Source organism: Eurypyga helias, unplaced genomic scaffold (genome assembly GCF_000690775.1).
Source record: "Eurypyga helias isolate BGI_N326 unplaced genomic scaffold, ASM69077v1 scaffold5013, whole genome shotgun sequence".
Classification (NCBI taxonomy): Eukaryota; Metazoa; Chordata; class Aves; order Eurypygiformes; family Eurypygidae; genus Eurypyga; species Eurypyga helias.
Genome location: NW_010243001.1, coordinates 42,385 through 58,691, shown reverse-complemented (window position 1 = coordinate 58,691; position 16,307 = coordinate 42,385). Strand labels below are relative to the sequence as shown.

At 45.0% G+C, this 16,307-nt stretch overlaps 1 protein-coding gene across 2 annotated transcripts in view; it reads left to right on the top strand.

Annotated features, from left to right (window-relative positions):
- Window positions 1-1,481: 1,481 nt before the first annotated feature.
- SPATA13 (spermatogenesis associated 13) overlaps window positions 1,482-16,307 on the top strand; it is a 41,868-nt gene continuing 27,042 nt past the window's right edge. Inside the window, exons 1-3 of one of the 2 annotated variants that reach the window (XM_010149244.1) lie at window positions 1,482-3,148; window positions 12,713-12,718; window positions 15,158-15,520. In XM_010149244.1, the coding sequence (XP_010147546.1) occupies window positions 1,511-3,148; window positions 12,713-12,718; window positions 15,158-15,520 (2,007 nt within the window). In that variant the 5' untranslated portion in view covers window positions 1,482-1,510. The remainder of the gene's footprint in view (window positions 3,149-12,712; window positions 12,719-15,157; window positions 15,521-16,307) is intronic. The other variant, XM_010149245.1, reaches the window with a different exon arrangement.

Below are 16,307 nucleotides of genomic sequence, written 5' to 3'. Positions count from 1 at the left end.
GGGAGGGGGCTCTGCCGCCGGTCCTCTGCCTCGCCACTTGCCAGGGGCCACCCCCCATCCCCGCTGGTCCCCGGGGGCCGGGGCTGCCTCTCCCTCCCGCACCGCTGTGCGTTTGCTCCCCTGCGGCAGCGGCGCGGTTGTGAAGACCCCACTGGCCCTTGCAGAGAGAACCGTGCTGTGACCTTGGTTTTTAAGATGGGACCAGCTTTGGACTGGGCATCCCAGTGGTTTCCGGGCATTGCAGGGCACGGTGGTGCCAAGACCCCCGCCCGGGCAGGCTTGGCAGTCCACACACGGCTTTCCCAAGCTCCGGAGTGTGGTTTGGGCTGCTGCATCCCTTTATACAGCACATCCCAGTCACAGAGACTCCGGTCGCTTCCAAATGCAAGTTTCCATTGCACTGTCGAGATAGTGTAGGCTGACTTTTGGCTTTACAGACTTGCGAATCTTGCTTTCATTTGCTAGGGAAGAATACCTTGCTGTGCACTTGATGTAACTGAGGTTTACCTGCTGGGAACAGACAAGACAGTCGAGTGTCCTGCAGCTTTGCAACAGCAGCAAGTGTAGGAAAAAATACCTGTTTTCCTCTTCTTTGCCTACTGTTTGAGGATTAGGTGGCACTTGATGGCCGTCCTCAGTTTTGTGAATGAAAACTTCTCGCATGTCTGGGGGTTCAGTGGGGAGGAAGAATGGACTGTTGTTGTTGGGGGTTTCTCTCTCTAAGAATGGGGCCTACAAAAAAGCTGGGGGGGACTTTTTCCAAGGGCCTGTAGTGACAGGACAAGGGGTAACGGGTTTAAATTGAAAGTGGGGAGGTTTAGATTGGACATCAGGAAAAAATTCTTCATGGAGAAGGTGGTGAGGCACTGGCACAGGTTGCCCAGAGAAGCTGTGGATGCCCCATCCCTGGATGTCTTCAAGGCCAGGCTGGATGTGGCTTTGAGCAACCTGCTCTAGTGGAAGGTGTCCCTGCCCATGGCAGGGGGCTTGGAACTAGATGGTCTTTAAGGTCCCTTCCAACCCAAACCATTCTATGATTCTAAGTGTGTCTTATATTTAGTGATGGAAGGTGGGTGTGGTAGTCGTACTGAATTTATTAGCTTATTAAGCACTAGAGAAACAAGTACATATTGAAATTATTCTGGTCTCTTAAATTGCTAATGAATGCAGTTATACTGTGAGTGAGTTATGAATGTCTTCACCTCACCACTGCAACACACCTTTCTTTGTTGAAAAAGAAGGACATAATTTCGTGCATGCCTTAATTTCCAGCACTGGGGCTCAAACTTCTTTTACTTGGAGACTTTGTAAGGAAATTTCCCTAACGGTTGCTTTTGTTTTCCTGATGCAGGCAGTGCAACCTGAGGAGCTCGACTCACCCAGTAGACGTGAAAACAGGACAAACCAAGGTGCAGCAGATGAAGGAGAGGCAGCGAGGTCGGCTGGTGGAGACAGCAGTTTCGCTCCAAGCTACCCCAGCCTCTATCTCCATGCCTACAGCATCGAGAGCATGACAACATTTCCCAATGGCTGTGGAAATGGCACCACCGTTACTTGTATAGTTATGGATAATAAAGAGCCCCAAAACCAGACTACTTGTGTCAGTCATAATGGGGGATACAGCACCAGCAACAGCCATGAGGAGGAAACTCAAGAGGATAAGGTCAGCCCTTCCAAAATCATGCGCTTTTTCACCACCCCTCGGAAACGGGCTAATTCCAGCTCTGACAGGCCTCGTTCTCTGGTTTTGATGGGCAACTCATCCACGTGGAATGCCTTGTCTTCTATCAGAAAAATGGGTTCTTTCAAGAAGTTGAAATCTTCGGTTCTCCAAGGAATTCAATCAAGGGAATGCTCAGACATCTTAAATGAGAACGGCGTAAGCAAACATGGTTCGAATGGGGCAGTGGTGACAGTTCAGACTAACAGGTATTCCTATTCAGGGCCGCTGCATGATTTCCAGAATGCAGTGGATGGTGTGGCTTCTGACTGCTCCGATGCAGAGGAGAGCGATGAGTCTTTCCTGAGGAATACTCATCGCTCACGCAGCATCAGGCGGGCTTATGGTGCTGGCCGCATAAACCTGCTAGACACAGACAAAGTTCAGAGTCATCACAACTGCACAAGGCCAACGTCACCTGTCATTGCAGAGCCAAAGGTCTGTGAGATTTTGGTGAAAGACTCTGAAAACAACAGGATCATTTATCGGAGAAGCAAAAGTTCGGATAATTTGAACTTCCTGAAAAAAAGCTCATTCAAACGGAAGTCCACCTCCAACCTTGCCGACCTCAAGGTTGCAAATGAAAAACAGATGCCAACAAGGACTGTGAGTGTGACTTCTGCTGACTTGGACAAAACTGGTGGGAACACCGAGACGAGATCCAAGCGATGGAAGAGCCCTATCAGGGCAAAGGATTTTGACCGAGTTTTGAAACTTGTCAGTAACGTTACGGATGCTGCATGGAAGAAGGATGGCCCCAAGAATGCTGCTGCTTCTCCCACTGAGCAGTCCCAGAGAACAAGGCCAAACAGCAGACTGCATGATGACTACTCCCGCAGGGTTTCCAGCAGTACGGATCACGACAGAAGGAGATGCACCTCCCCGTTATCTAGCCCAGACTCTTCCTTGCCGGGAACACCTTGTCTGCAAAGCCCCACAGTTGCTCAGAATAAAGAGGCTGAAATTAATGTAGCTGTTTCTGAAGACAGAAGCCTCGGGACGTCATCAGGTATCCCAGACTCTGATAGCTTATCACCAACGCTGAACGACATCAGTCCATTTCCCAATGAAGTGTTTTATTCGGACTCGGATGAACCAAAAGCTACCCAGCAGTTTACATACGAAGCTGAAAACCCTCACATTCCAGTCAGGCCGACTACTCCAAAGCCTCAAAGTCCCACTGCAGAGAAGGTCAAGTGCAATATGAATCTCCAGTGCTCAAACCACCACAGCACATTGTCTCTGAGCTCGTCGGAGAGTGAGGAGAAAGGCGAGGTACCGGGGCTGAAGCTGGGCAGGAATCCTGTTTGTTTCCAGGACTCGGTGCAAACTGTGTATTATGATGATGGAAATGAAGACAGTGGCATAAGCAGTCACTCTCAGCTGAGCCTCAATTTAGCCTCTGGTGCTGAAGAGAAAAAGGAAGAGGTAAGAAAGCAAGCAAAATCCTTTAGACGTTGTGTGTGTATACACACACACACACATATATAAATAAAAGGTTTTGTCTTTATTAATGCAAAACAATGCAAACAATGCAAAATAACCTGAATACTAATGGCTTTTGCAGCTTGTTATTGCTAAAATATGTTTATAGCAATTATTTCCTTTAATATATTCTCTTTGGATGCTAACATCAAATTATTTTTTCTTTGTGCATTAATACCAAAGACAGTTTTGGCAGCAAAGCTATTCATCCGTGTTTTCAAGGGCAGCTTATTGCACCCTGCAGATATACCACCTTGTCATGTGCTCCTGTCTGATTTTACCAGCCTAAGCAGGGTCTGGCTGTGTTTCCTTCCAAGCTGAACAGTCTCTGAAGAGCCTGTATACTGGAAAGTGGCATTGATTCAGTGTAAAACATTTGGCCTGCGGAAGCCTGGCAGAACATGGTAGTACTTGCAGAGCAGTGTGGCGTGAAAGGTACAGTGCAGAGGGTTAAGCATTGGATTGTATCCCATGTTTTCACTGTACAGCGATGGCCATGCTGAGAGTAAACTATTTGGGTATTTATTTGCCTGCAAATTTCAAACAGCAGTACTTTACATGCCAGGCTGAGTGTGCTGCTACTAGTGTGTTGGTGAAGAGCTGTCGTACATATCCCGCACCCACCCGAGGTGGGGTTCACCTCAGCCCCAGCAGCGTGCGGTAATGTGGTTTTGAGCTACTGGGGATGAGGCAGCAGAGAAAGGTTTGCTGCTCATTGGGAAAAATACACTGAGGCAAAAATCCCTCTGGATCTGTATGAGTATGGAAACCATTTACAAAATAAAGCTGACGTATCTTTTAAACCACCTCAGTTTGACTAAAAGCATCTTATACCTTAGGTAGGAGATAAACAAAGGCAATTGTTGCATCTGCACAGACTTCAGCCCTTCATGCTGTAAAGCCTCATAATGTCTGTGAAGGTGTCTTACTTCTAAACGTCTGGCATGGATTTTGGAAACTAACTAAATAGTTACAGAGCTTATCAATATTGTCCTTCTGCTGGAGAAAAAGTGAGTTTGTTTACTGTTGTGCTTGCAGCTATGGTGAGATTGGAAAAATAATCCCAGTGTGTATAAATACTGGGGCTCTGAGGTTATTCCTCTTCTGGAGACTCAGAGTTGCCCCTGCCATCCGTCTTTTCCAAAACTCTTCACGCAAGGGGATGCTTTCACGCAGCCAGGAGAGCTGAGAGCCCTATTGTCGGCGCATGACAGTTGTGTTTCTCGGGAATGAAATGGAAGGAGAATTAATGCTGCTCATCTACCATCTAGTGGTGATCTGTGATCATGGCCCAGGAGAAGTTCAACTTGTCCCTCCTCTTGGCTCGCGACAAACCAGTACAGTTTCTAAATGAATGTGCACATTGGGTGGATAAAAGTTACTGCAGTTTTAGTTTTAACACGACATTCTGTTACTATCTAGCGTGCAATTTGAACTTTCTCGTTATATTATATCATATTTTAGGTTAATTGTGAGTGCCTTTTAGCGCTCACTTCAGTTGCCTAAAACATGGAGCGTGCACTGGTGGCAGCTCCGGGTTTGTGTAGTCGGAAGGTGGCCGGTGTGGGATGGAGCCCTGCGGGAGACTGAGGAAGTGGTGGCCAGGGGATGGACTCCTTGCCTGCTGGGAGTCCATCCCTCTGCTGTGAGCACTGCCTAGAGCCCTCTGTGTATGGCAAAACAACCGTGGCCACCCAAATGCTGCAGCTTGCATCCAGATCTCTCTTCTGATCCAAAAAAGCAAAGATTTTGGAGGCAGTGGCTGTGGATTGGAAGCAGGAGCTATGCAGGACAGGGTTTACCTCTGTCTTACTATTCAAGGGGTGTAAACTCTGTCCTCTGTTTCTTCCACGCCTGTTCCTCATCCCCTACACAACCCAAAAGCTGTGGCACTTGGAGAGGCTACAGAAAGGGAGAGGGGTATGGTTTCTCCATGCCATTCCTTTGGAGGGTTTCATTGCTCGTGTTCTCCACCCTTACAGCATGCTTCCCTCAGCGTGGGGTTAGCTTGGTACCAAAGATACTTATGCCAGGTTATTTTTTAATTGGAGCTTATTCAGCCTGCAGGCACTTTTATGAATGCTGCATACTCACACGGTGAGGTCATTGGGGTTTGAACTTTTGACTACAGTTCTTTTTTAACTCTACCTTACACCTCTGTGTTACAGAACGGTACCCACCCAGCAGGTTGTTCCTGTTACATACAGTCAAGCGCTTGGTTCCTTCTCAACGATCACTTGAGATGTAGTGCTGAGCCATGCAAATCCCAAATTTTTAAGACTTTGTATACACTGCACTGTTTTCCTGTTCCATGCATCTTCTTTTCTGTGTGGATTTCATGTAAAAGCCAGCACATATTCCAGTACAGCCACTAAAATCCCTGTGGCTTGGAGACATCGTTTCAGTACAAAGCTTACAAGGTACAAAGCGATCAGGCTCAAACGTGTTCTCCTTTCAGGACTGGCTGCCATAGCTGGAAGCAAAACTAGCTCATTCCTTTACCCACTCATCTAGTAGATTAGCTGGCAAATGAAGTCTGTGGAACTTGGTCCATCTCTGTATTTTCCCAAATGTGGAAACTAAACGTCTCTACCTTGCGCTTCCCTGACGCTGTAAAGCTGATTTTGCAGATTCACACAAGGGTGTCTATCTGTTCACCTGAATCGATGTTTGGGGGATTTTCTGCCACATGATTCAGTCCTGACATCCTGTCACTTTGTTGGTTTCACCAAAATGCAGGATTTGGACTGGAGCAGGGGATGCGTTCGGCCTTCTTGGTTGTTGGCCCTGCCAGAGGTTGCTTCCCAGGGAAGAGCTAATTAAGTGCAGCCTGGATTCATGCCTCAACACTTCTTAAGCTACAGAGGCGTGAGTCACCAAAGCTCGTCTGTGACAGCCCATGCTTTCCCAGACTCTGCTTTATGCCACTGTCATTTATGCTCAGTATGTTGCTTTCGAATAGCATCAGGAAACAGTTAAGTACAAGTTTGTATTTGGACTGTTACGCAGAGTCTTTACTTTCCTGAAGAGGAGCCCCATGTCACTGTAAATAACAAAAACTGAAACCCTTTGCTTTGGACTGGCATGTGTCAGGTTGCCTAAACAAAACAGTGTTGGGAATTTGTTACAGAAAAGACCAAGTTATTTGACATTTCATCTAGTCTTTCATAAGCTCTTAGAGGACCTGCTACTTAAGTTGCTTTGCTGGCATCTGGCTTCACAGAACACCAGACTTTTTATTACTTTAAATACCTTATCTTCATGACTATAAGTGAATGATAAATTATACGAAGAGGTAACTCTGCTGTAATTAGGGTTGAGTCACATTTTGTTTGCAGACTGTATTTTAAGTGCTGTAAGACCTGTCTGTTGACTCATTTATGTTTGTGCCATGTGAAAGTCAGTGGTCCCAACTGATCCACATCATGCAATCCCCCGGTGCTCAGCCGTTGGCTTTCCCAATGCAGGTTTCTGGTCTCTGAATATTGAGCAGAGATGGCTTAATTTGGTGGACATCTTACAGAGGAGAAGAGGAAGAAGAGCTGTATGGGTGGGAATACTGAGGGGATTCAGCTGTGCCCTCACTGTTCATCCTCCCTATTTCTTGCTTAAAAATGTTGATGGACCAACATCAGCTGAGGGTGATGGCTGGATGTGGTCAATACCCACAAGGAGCATGCAGCAGCCAGGAGCTGTGGATGGGCATCCCTGGTACCTCCTGCCAGCTCCCGAGCGCTGTGGGGGCAGAGCAGCAGTGCACTGTAACAGGCGCTCAACAGCATCTTTTATGGCAAACTGAGATTTCAATTAGACAGAGTGATGTTGGATTTATGCTAAACTCTGAACTACTCTGCACGTCAAGATACGATCACACGGTATCTCCACCCTTAACAGCTGCTCCAAAAGCAGTTTCCAAGAGTTCTGGTCCAGAGCTAAACGAGAAACCACTGTGCATTGCTAGAAACCCAACCTGCAGTGGTGCAGAAGGGAGCCCTGAAAGGACACGTGTATCTTCCCATCGCAGCAAAAACCTCCTCCAACTCACTGCAGCAGAGCTGTCTGCCATTCCGTACAGCCTGTAATCATTCGTTGCTGTATACTCTACTAGGAAGAAGAAAAACAAGGCAGTGGTGACAGTAATCTGTATTCTGGATCAGGTTAAATTTTAGGTTGAGTAACTGTAGTGCTGAATAAAATTGGCCATTCCAGAAAACTAGTAGAGTAATCCAGGGGTGGTTGTTATCCCTGCAAAAGGGTCTGGATGCTCAAAGGGGCAGTTCAAATGGACTCCACTGCAGTTAGGCTGGGGCAAGCTGTTCCTTTTCCATATTGCATATGTGCTCCTCTGCCTTTCCAGCGTGTCTGATTTGAGTCTGCTGTAGCTATCCTCTGACACCTCAGGAATACCCAAGGCACTGCTCGCCTTGGGATCGGGAGTAATAGTACCCCAGAGAGTGGAACGGCGCTTGTGGCTATATAATTCGGTTTTTACATGGAACATGGTGTTGAGTTATCAGCACTGAAAATCCATCTTGACGCTAGGAGGTTGTGATGTCTACATTGAGCACAGGCAGCTGCAGTTTCCTCAGAGCCACCTGCATTTCCCTTTCTGGCATCCGGAGGCTGCTGTGTGGCTCGTGGTACCCGGATGCTGTGGCAGGGTGGGAGTTTGGCTGAGCGCCGGAGGAGACCGAGCACAGCAGCCTCGACTCTTCCTACTCCGAGCGCAACCACAGCAGCCTCGCTCTTACTGTAGGAAGTGATAGTTTGCAGATGTAGCGTTGTCCAGGGCAGCAGCACCCCACGCAAGCTGGATTTTGTGACTGCTGCTGGGACCTGCTGGCTGCTGGGCTTGGGCAGGGATGATCAGGCTTTGCTCGGGAAGGCTGTGGAGAGGGGGGAACCAGAGGACCTCTGCCTCAAGAGACACTGAAGAGCTGCAATGGCCTATGGCTTTTTATGTTTTGCTTTGTTGGCATAAAGTTCCACATTCAACCTGTAGTTAACATCTGGCTTTTGAGGTTCGCCAGCGGATGTTACAAAGACAGCCTGGAAAAAGTTGCTTGTTTTGCCAAATAAAAGGAAAAGGTTTTTTTTTTTAGTCCTGTTGCTTGTTCTGGCATGTTCTGAGTCAATTTAGAAATTAAAGATTTATTTAGGGTTTATTAATGCTTATACATCTAAAAAGAGGTGGAGGATATGAATACTCCTTTCCTGTACAATACATGCTTGCTGTTCCAGTTCAGATGCTGAAGTAAAGAAGGGACAGCGTTGAGCATCACCCAGCCATCCCCGAAGACCAGTCACCAGAAAAGTAGTGGAAACAGTTTTCTGGTTTCAGCACGTTTGCATTTTTATATGATTGATGAGATTATTTCTGCAAAGCAGATGCATTTCCCTGCAAATTCCTGAATGGCAGGAATTTAGCTGGTTTGGTTTTGGAAATGAGTTAGAGGAGAGGACGAAGGAAATCCTTGAGGCTGAAGAACAGATTTGAGAGTCATGAGATCTGCTTGTCATTTCCAGTTCAGCCCTATGCTTCCTCCGTGACTTACATGACTTAACTGCTTTATGTCTGCTCCTTATCTGTGTAATGTGGATATTACGAAGGTGAACTCGCTAATCTTGGTAAGGCACACTGCTGAGAGGGAAAGCATTATACTTGTTGATTATGGTAAGCAGGCTTTCAAGGATCAGGTTAAAGGAAGCAAACCTACATTAAAAAGGCCTTAGAGATATATGGCCAAATTTTGTTTGTGATTGTGTCTGTATAGCCTGATCTTTTAATGTGGTTTTACAGGTGTATTTTTTAGTTAAAACACCACAATTGCTTTGGTGTCAACGAATCCCAAGAGTAGAATTATATAATTTTTTTCCAATTTCTAAAACATCCAAAATGAGTCTTTTAGCACAGTAATTTGTGTTGCTATTTGGGGTTGATTGTACCATATTACAAGGCACAGTAATGTGGTGGCTGTATTGTATCCAGAGTCTCATAATCTCTATGGCTGTCACAACACTTTGCAAATAAAAATATTGACCATGTCCCTGAAACATAAAACAAGCTTCTGACCTCAGATAGTAGTGATGATAAATGAACCTCAACTAATGCTCCCCCACTGCTATTTAGCAAGAAGAAAAAGTGCAAAGGTTGCCTTTTATCATGTACCGGGGTGGAGACATGTTGTCCAGACTTTTACTCTCTTAAGTGAAGGTGATAAAATAATTTATGACCACTAGTTCATGATCACTTGGTCCTTTACAGTTCTGCTAGCTTATATGAATTGAAAAATTCTAATATCAATAGGGTTCTTAGCATTTGGCAGCTACTGTGTTATACAGAAATATCAGCTAATTAAGAGTAACTGATCATAATACTGGCACATAGCTGTCATTGCTAGCGTAAGAAGTTTGTACATTTTTTACAGACTTCTAAACGCACGTAGGAATGTGTACAAAACAGAGATGTCTCATGGAATAGCACAAATGCTGTGATTTTTCCCTATAGATATTCGTTTCTGCTTGTGAGCCTTGTGATTTACAAAGAATATCTGAACATCCATCACGGGTTTTCACTGAAAATACACAGTAATCGTGTTCTGATACTTCTCAGCCTACTCAGGCTTTCTTTGTAATTTATTCTCATCCAGAATTACTATCTGTTTCGTTTATCACACCTTTTTATACATTGCATTTGGAAATGAATATGCACTTCTTGCAAAGGCATGAATAGATTTTGATTATCACCTTTCTGTGTATTAGAAAAAGACAGCTGTGCTGTAGTTAGCAAGGTTGCATTTCAGCCAGGCAGCTCAAAAATACGGAGATACCAAAACAAGAAGCCATGCAACTTATTGTGGAGCTAAATTAAAACAGAAAAAAAACCCCTCAAAAGTCAGAAGGGAGCCAGTTGCTTTGGTGAAAAACAGCTATGATAACACCCTTGAGCATCAGCCTCTCTGGGGGTTCCTGGGCAGCAGCGGCCTGTCGGTGTGGCCCTATGGTACAGCTGCTGCTTTGGCAGAGGGCAGGGGGTAGGATGCTCTTTGCGCTGGAGACCAGCGAGGTTGGACATCCAGGAGGCACCTACCAGATGAATGGGCAGGGAGCCTCAGCAGTGTACACGGACATCAACATCTTTATAGAGCAGTGATTTTATTTTGATTAGGAAGTTTATTGGCAGAGACACATTAACAAAAAATCACCCAGGGATTGTTTTCCTTTTGCCGTCATGATGGCAGCTGTATGTCAGCCCTCACAAGCGTGCCAACAGCAGCAAGCTGACCAACAGTAGGCTGTGTTGGGTCAGCCTTCGTTTGGGCTTTTTCCGTAGTGGAGAGTGAGGTCAGGTATAGGATGGAGGGTTATTCATGGGTATTATAACATGCCAGCAAAAGTCCTGCCAGGCAATTGTGGGTACTGGAAATTTTTTGCCATTTCTCTGATAAAAGTTGCATCTGTATAAGCAACACTTTTATGAGTACTGGCTGTACCGATCAGATCTCATGCTCCTTGGGCAGCGCTCCCTCTGAAGACAATTTTGAGGTGTTGAAATTATCAAATATGTACTGTAGTCTGAGTAATAGTTGCAGAACCTGGTTCTAGTCTGGCTGTAACAGCTAAGGTAAGATTTCAGTGGCTAAACACCCGATGCTGATGTTGCTTACATTGGTGTTAATGAGTAACAAGAATGCCAACAGCAGTCAGGTGCCATTAAGTGCAACAAGGTTGTATATCAGTGCCAGGTCGAGTTGAGTGAGATCATGATCAAGTCCTTGAAGCTGCTGTGCCTGGATTGGGAAATCAGGCTGGGCACAGGCATAGGAGAGATTTTGTCTGGTGGAGCTCAGATCCGTGGTGTAGTCATCAAACTGGGAGCAGCCTGGGAAAGCTCCTGGTCGGTGCAGCCAGCGGCCCTGGGGAGCACACCCTAAAGAGCACACCTGAGCCTGGCACCTAGGGCTGAGCCCAGTTACCTGAAAATAGCTGTCAGGTGCAATGAGGGGCAGGTATCCAAGACGGCTGCACACAGCTGGAAAGCACCTTGCAGGGAAGCTGTGCCTTGCTGGAGCTGGGGACCTTGCAGGGTTTCCTGGGAATGTGGTTGTAGTTCATCGACATCTACCTGCAGTCAGGTTTGGCACCCAATTCCTGCCCGTAGTGCTCTGTAGGCTTGGCTGACACTCGTCTGGGGGCTCTACTTGATTGTCTGAACGTAAGCACCCAGTGCTGCTGGAGGTGCCCTGCCTGGTTCCCCGTTGTCTTCAGGGGCTGCTTCTGGGTGGCCCTTGCCTCCCTTCGGTCCTGTGTCAGACCTGCATGATGCATGGCACGTGGAGATGCTTTGGGTCCCTTAGGACCTTTGAAATGGCCCGGGGTGCCTTTGTTCAGGCAACAAAATCCCACCCCAAATTTCTACAGGCTACAATGATGACTTTAACATCTAACTAACATACAGACACCTCCATGGCAAATATTAAAATTCAGATGTGGGAATCTGGAGCTGAATCCCACCTTAAGAGGGATGTATTATGTGGGAACAAAGCAAATAAAAATGTAGCCTGGATCAAAGTAAATGTTTATTTTAAATGGTTGTATTTGTAGATGTACTGCTGTCAGGAAAAAAGGAAAATAGTTGAAATACAATGATTTAACTAATATGCTGTTGTAGGAATTTACCTGCCCAGATACAACTAATTTTTTTGCATCAGAATAAGTAAGTATAGCTGTTGTGTTTGCAGTCTCAGGAGATACCTAACCTAGGGTGCAGCCTAAAAGACAAAATGGATAAACTTGATTGCTAGCATTGGTGTTCCTGTGCTGTTGCTGGACTAGCAGGTGTGAATCTTAGGAAATCCAGTGTGGATGCAGCTTAGACTTTTCTCAGAAATCTTGAAATTCCTTGAAGTTTTTGACCAGCACTTATAATGCATGAGTCCGTGCATGACATTTTGATTTTCATTCCATATGAAGTGCTGTGTATAGCTCTACTCGTGTCTGTAGATGCTACCGATAATAATTGTAGAACATAAACCTGATTTCACTTATAGGGGATTAATCAAGAGGAGGTCCTTTGAGGTCAGTGGTGCTGTACCCGTATAAAGCTGATGACAAGTGGAGCTAAACTGTTTACTCAGAATTTTTTCATTTATGTCAAGAATCACACTTCTGCTTAAGTAACTGCAGTGCTGGAGCCTGTGAGATGTGGGCTGGATATTTTATTCCGATTAGTGAGCAGCCACTTGATCAGGTCCTGCTTTAGTAGGTCACTTAGAGGAATGTGAGGTTATCAGTCTGGTTTCCTCTGATTTTTGCTATTGGAGGATTAAGTTTTCTGTTTTATTAGTATTCTTCAGTGCAGTTTGTAGATCTTGGCCTAAAAATATACGTCCTTCAGCATTGTTTATTGCACAGCAGAGATTAATCTTGCTGTCATTTGGATCACTACTGTAGGTGGAGCGCTGCAGGAGGAGAACAGTCCTCTCTTTGCAAATGTTATTGCTCAAGATAAGGGTGTAAAAAGCAGATTAGGAGATGACATGTGACGTGTCCTTCCCTCAGTCTAAAAGTACAGGATGGTGGGATGAACTTCGCCTGCCTGGTTACTCAGAGAGTGTGCTCACGTTTGTAGCTCTTACGGACAAGACTGCAAACCAAAAACGTAAAATGGCTCTCATGAGCTCCTTTCTCAGCCACTGCATATGTGGGGATCCTTTGCCTGTGTCTGATTCTGAGGTAAGAACCTTACTTAACCTGTGATTTTGCTGTTTTGACCTCGGAGGGACCGTTTGAAGGGATAGCTTTGCTGAAGCTGTGTCGGTGCTCCAGCCAGGGAGTCACTCTCTACTGAATCACTTATACTATTAAAACTGATCCTGAGCTCAGACCTGCAGAGAAGCTGAAGCATGCTTGAGTGGCAGGTGTGACGCCATAGAAATCAGAATTTATGGAAGTGGTCTAATTAGAATAAATCTCATGCCTTAAGTGAAATAATTGAATGTAGAGCAATGTATGGCATTGATCATTTTTCATGCCTCGATTGCAGTAATCGTGTTAAAATGCTGACTGTTTAATAACTGCCTACCAGCTGAAGTGCTTTCATACGGGGAAATTTGTCTTAAGCTGTCTTTCAAATAAAAAGGGAAATCTGCCCGCTGTATCAGGTGGCCTTCAGAAAAAGGCTCACTGGAGTTGCACTGGCCTGGTTGAAACTGGTGGGTGGAGAAGGAGGTGGCAGAAGATAAGTCCTCTTTCACAGGCATCCTAGTAAGAGGCTGATTCTAGGCTGCGTGTTTGCTTTGAATATGCAGTGCCTGAAGTGCCTTCATCTGGTCTGAAACAGGTGAGCAAAATGCAGACAAAATGATGCCTCTCTTTTTTTTTTTAATGTTTATTAGCTTTGAACATTGTCAGAAATGCACTTCGGTAGTCGAAAGATGTCCTAATAAAGAAGTACGCTGATTTTTTTAGCAAAAAAAGTCAGAATCAGTTCTTAATTTGTATGAGAACTTGGGGCAGGGTTCCCTTCCTCAGCAATGCTTTGGAGTTTGCCATTCACTCCAGCAGGTGTTCATGCAGACTGCTACCCAGGCCAGAGACACTCATCTGCCTCCCTGTTTCTGTTCTGTTCCTTATTGAGGAGCCAGGAAAACCCAAGGAAACACTGAGATTTTGGAAAATTGAGGGAAAAGAATACAAAATTTCACATGCTGTATTTTTTTGCAAAATAAAAACTGCAGGGTGTTTGCTAGAAAAGTTTACGGCAGTGTTACTCCAAATGCATTGAAATCCTTAGAAGTGTTTCCTCTGACAAGAATTTCAGTTGTGGTTGTTTTATTTACATACCTGCAGTGCCAGTGCAATTATGACACCTGTAGGCATTAACCTCCATGAGCCACACGTGCTTTTAAATACGAACAACATGCTCATTTTCCAAGCTTCCTCCTAAAACCATCCATTTTTCCTCTATTTTTGTTATGGTGTCTCTCTGGTCCTACTCCACATGACTATAACCTCCCTAAGCGTATGGAAAATGAGCTTCTCCCTTCCAGACTGGATGAGCTCACTCACCCTGTTGGCTCATGGCTGCACAATCTCTAGATCTGACCCAAGTGTGAGTGTGTGAGCTAGTGGTAGGAGGGGGTGCGACTGCCGGTTTTGGTTTCGGCTTACAGTTACGTGGGATTGGCAAGCAGTCAGACTGCAGCCTTAGCGTTTATTTTCATCACTGAATGGAGGTAAAGCAGAGCAATATCATGGAATCACAGAATGGTTTGGGTCAGAAGGGACCTTAAAGACCGTCTAGTTCCAACCCCCCTGCCATGGGCAGGGACACCTTCCACTAGACCAGGTTGCTCAAAGCCTCATCCAGCCTGGCCTTGAACACTTCCAGGGATGGGGCATCCACAGCTTCTCTGGGCAACCTGTTCCAGTGCCTGACCACCTTTATTTTAAAGATTTTTTTCCTTATATCTGATCTGAATCTACCCTGTTTCAGTTTGAAACCTCTGCCCCATGTCCTATCAGTACAGGCCTTGGTAGAAAGTCCAGAAACACAGTGTGCTGGTTGAATTATTTTTACCAGTGTTGCATGTAGCTTCCTACTTGTATGTTCTGTGAGTGCTGGAGCTGTCTTTCCAAGACATTATTCAGTGAGTTCAGTGTTTATGATACAGCTTGTCTGTACTGGTGAGGTAATAGGTGAGATTTCAGTGTTATTAGTTATGTTTGCCTAAGGGGTGCTGGTGGTTGGGTGTTAACCTTGCACAAGCATCACGATGTCTTTCCTTTGCAGAGTTACTCTCTTCCTGAATTGTCAGTTGCATTTACTATATTTATTACGGTAACGCTTTCTTTTTAGCAATGTTAAGTTGACCTGCCATATGAAAAATTCACAAATGATAAAGTGTCCGAAAATTCTGTGGCTTATTTGACTTGTTCACATTTGAAAAGGTTGTTTCTGATGACCACTGGAAGAGGTCCGCATCCCAGGATGAAGAAAAGACAGACACACAAAAGGTCACACCCAGGAGATGGGGCTCTGGAAAAAGATCTCGTCCCAGACCTCTCTCAGACTATGGCCAAATGACAATCAGAAGTTTCTCTATACCAGAAGATGCAGTTGTGTTGGAGTCTCAGAAGACAGGCTGCACGGATGGAGAAAATCAGCCAGGACTGGCTTCCATCGGGTCTGTGATCCAGAGCAATACAGTAGGCTACCACAGAGGGCGAAAAAGAAGACCCATCTCCGTAATAGGTGGGGTCAATTTCTATGGAAACGGCCCAGCAGAAGATATAGAAGGTCTGCTGACACAAGTAAGATAAGAGACGCGCTCTCTGCAAACTGCAAAAGACCCTTTCACTTCCTTGTCTCTATCTTCAGCCTAGAAAATAGAATGGATGCTTCCTTATCTTACTTCCCTTCTGTCAAGCTGACATCGTGTACTTACAATTCTGCTTTCCTGGTCACTAATTACTTTGTCTTGTTGTTAAAAAACAAAACAGCATGGAAAACTGATACCAACTTGGGGATAATCTTTTCTCGTATTGTAAATTAACCTTGGTTTGTTTCTTGGAATGGTTGTTATGTCTCTTATTGGTGTATAAGAGCTGATTTATGTGTAATACGACTGTGTGTTTAGTCACCTGACAGGGTGTAGGGCCTGAGGAACAGAGGAGTACAATCAATATGATAGTGACACATTATTTATTGAGCATTTCAAATTCTCCAAAAGCAAGCTTGTTCAAAACCTGTGGCATGAGCTGTGGTGTTCAAAATCTTCGTACTGGCATAGCAACAATTCTTACAACTAATAAGGAAGTAGCTTTGGAAACTTGGTAATAAATTAAGGAATTAATGAAATAAAGAAAGAATCTAAGAAAACTAAACTATGAAAAAAACCCCACCCCACCCTATTTATGTACTACTAAACTGATCTGGTGGAATGGAGGAAGCCTGTAAGAAAATAGCGAGTGGTTGAGTGAGTACTTGAGCAGTACCTATATACTTATTTGCCATCTTTGCCTAGGTAAGAGACTGAGAAATAAAAAACTCGTGCAAGATAAAAATCGTTCCTTTTTTCCTGGAGGTAGGTCTGAATGG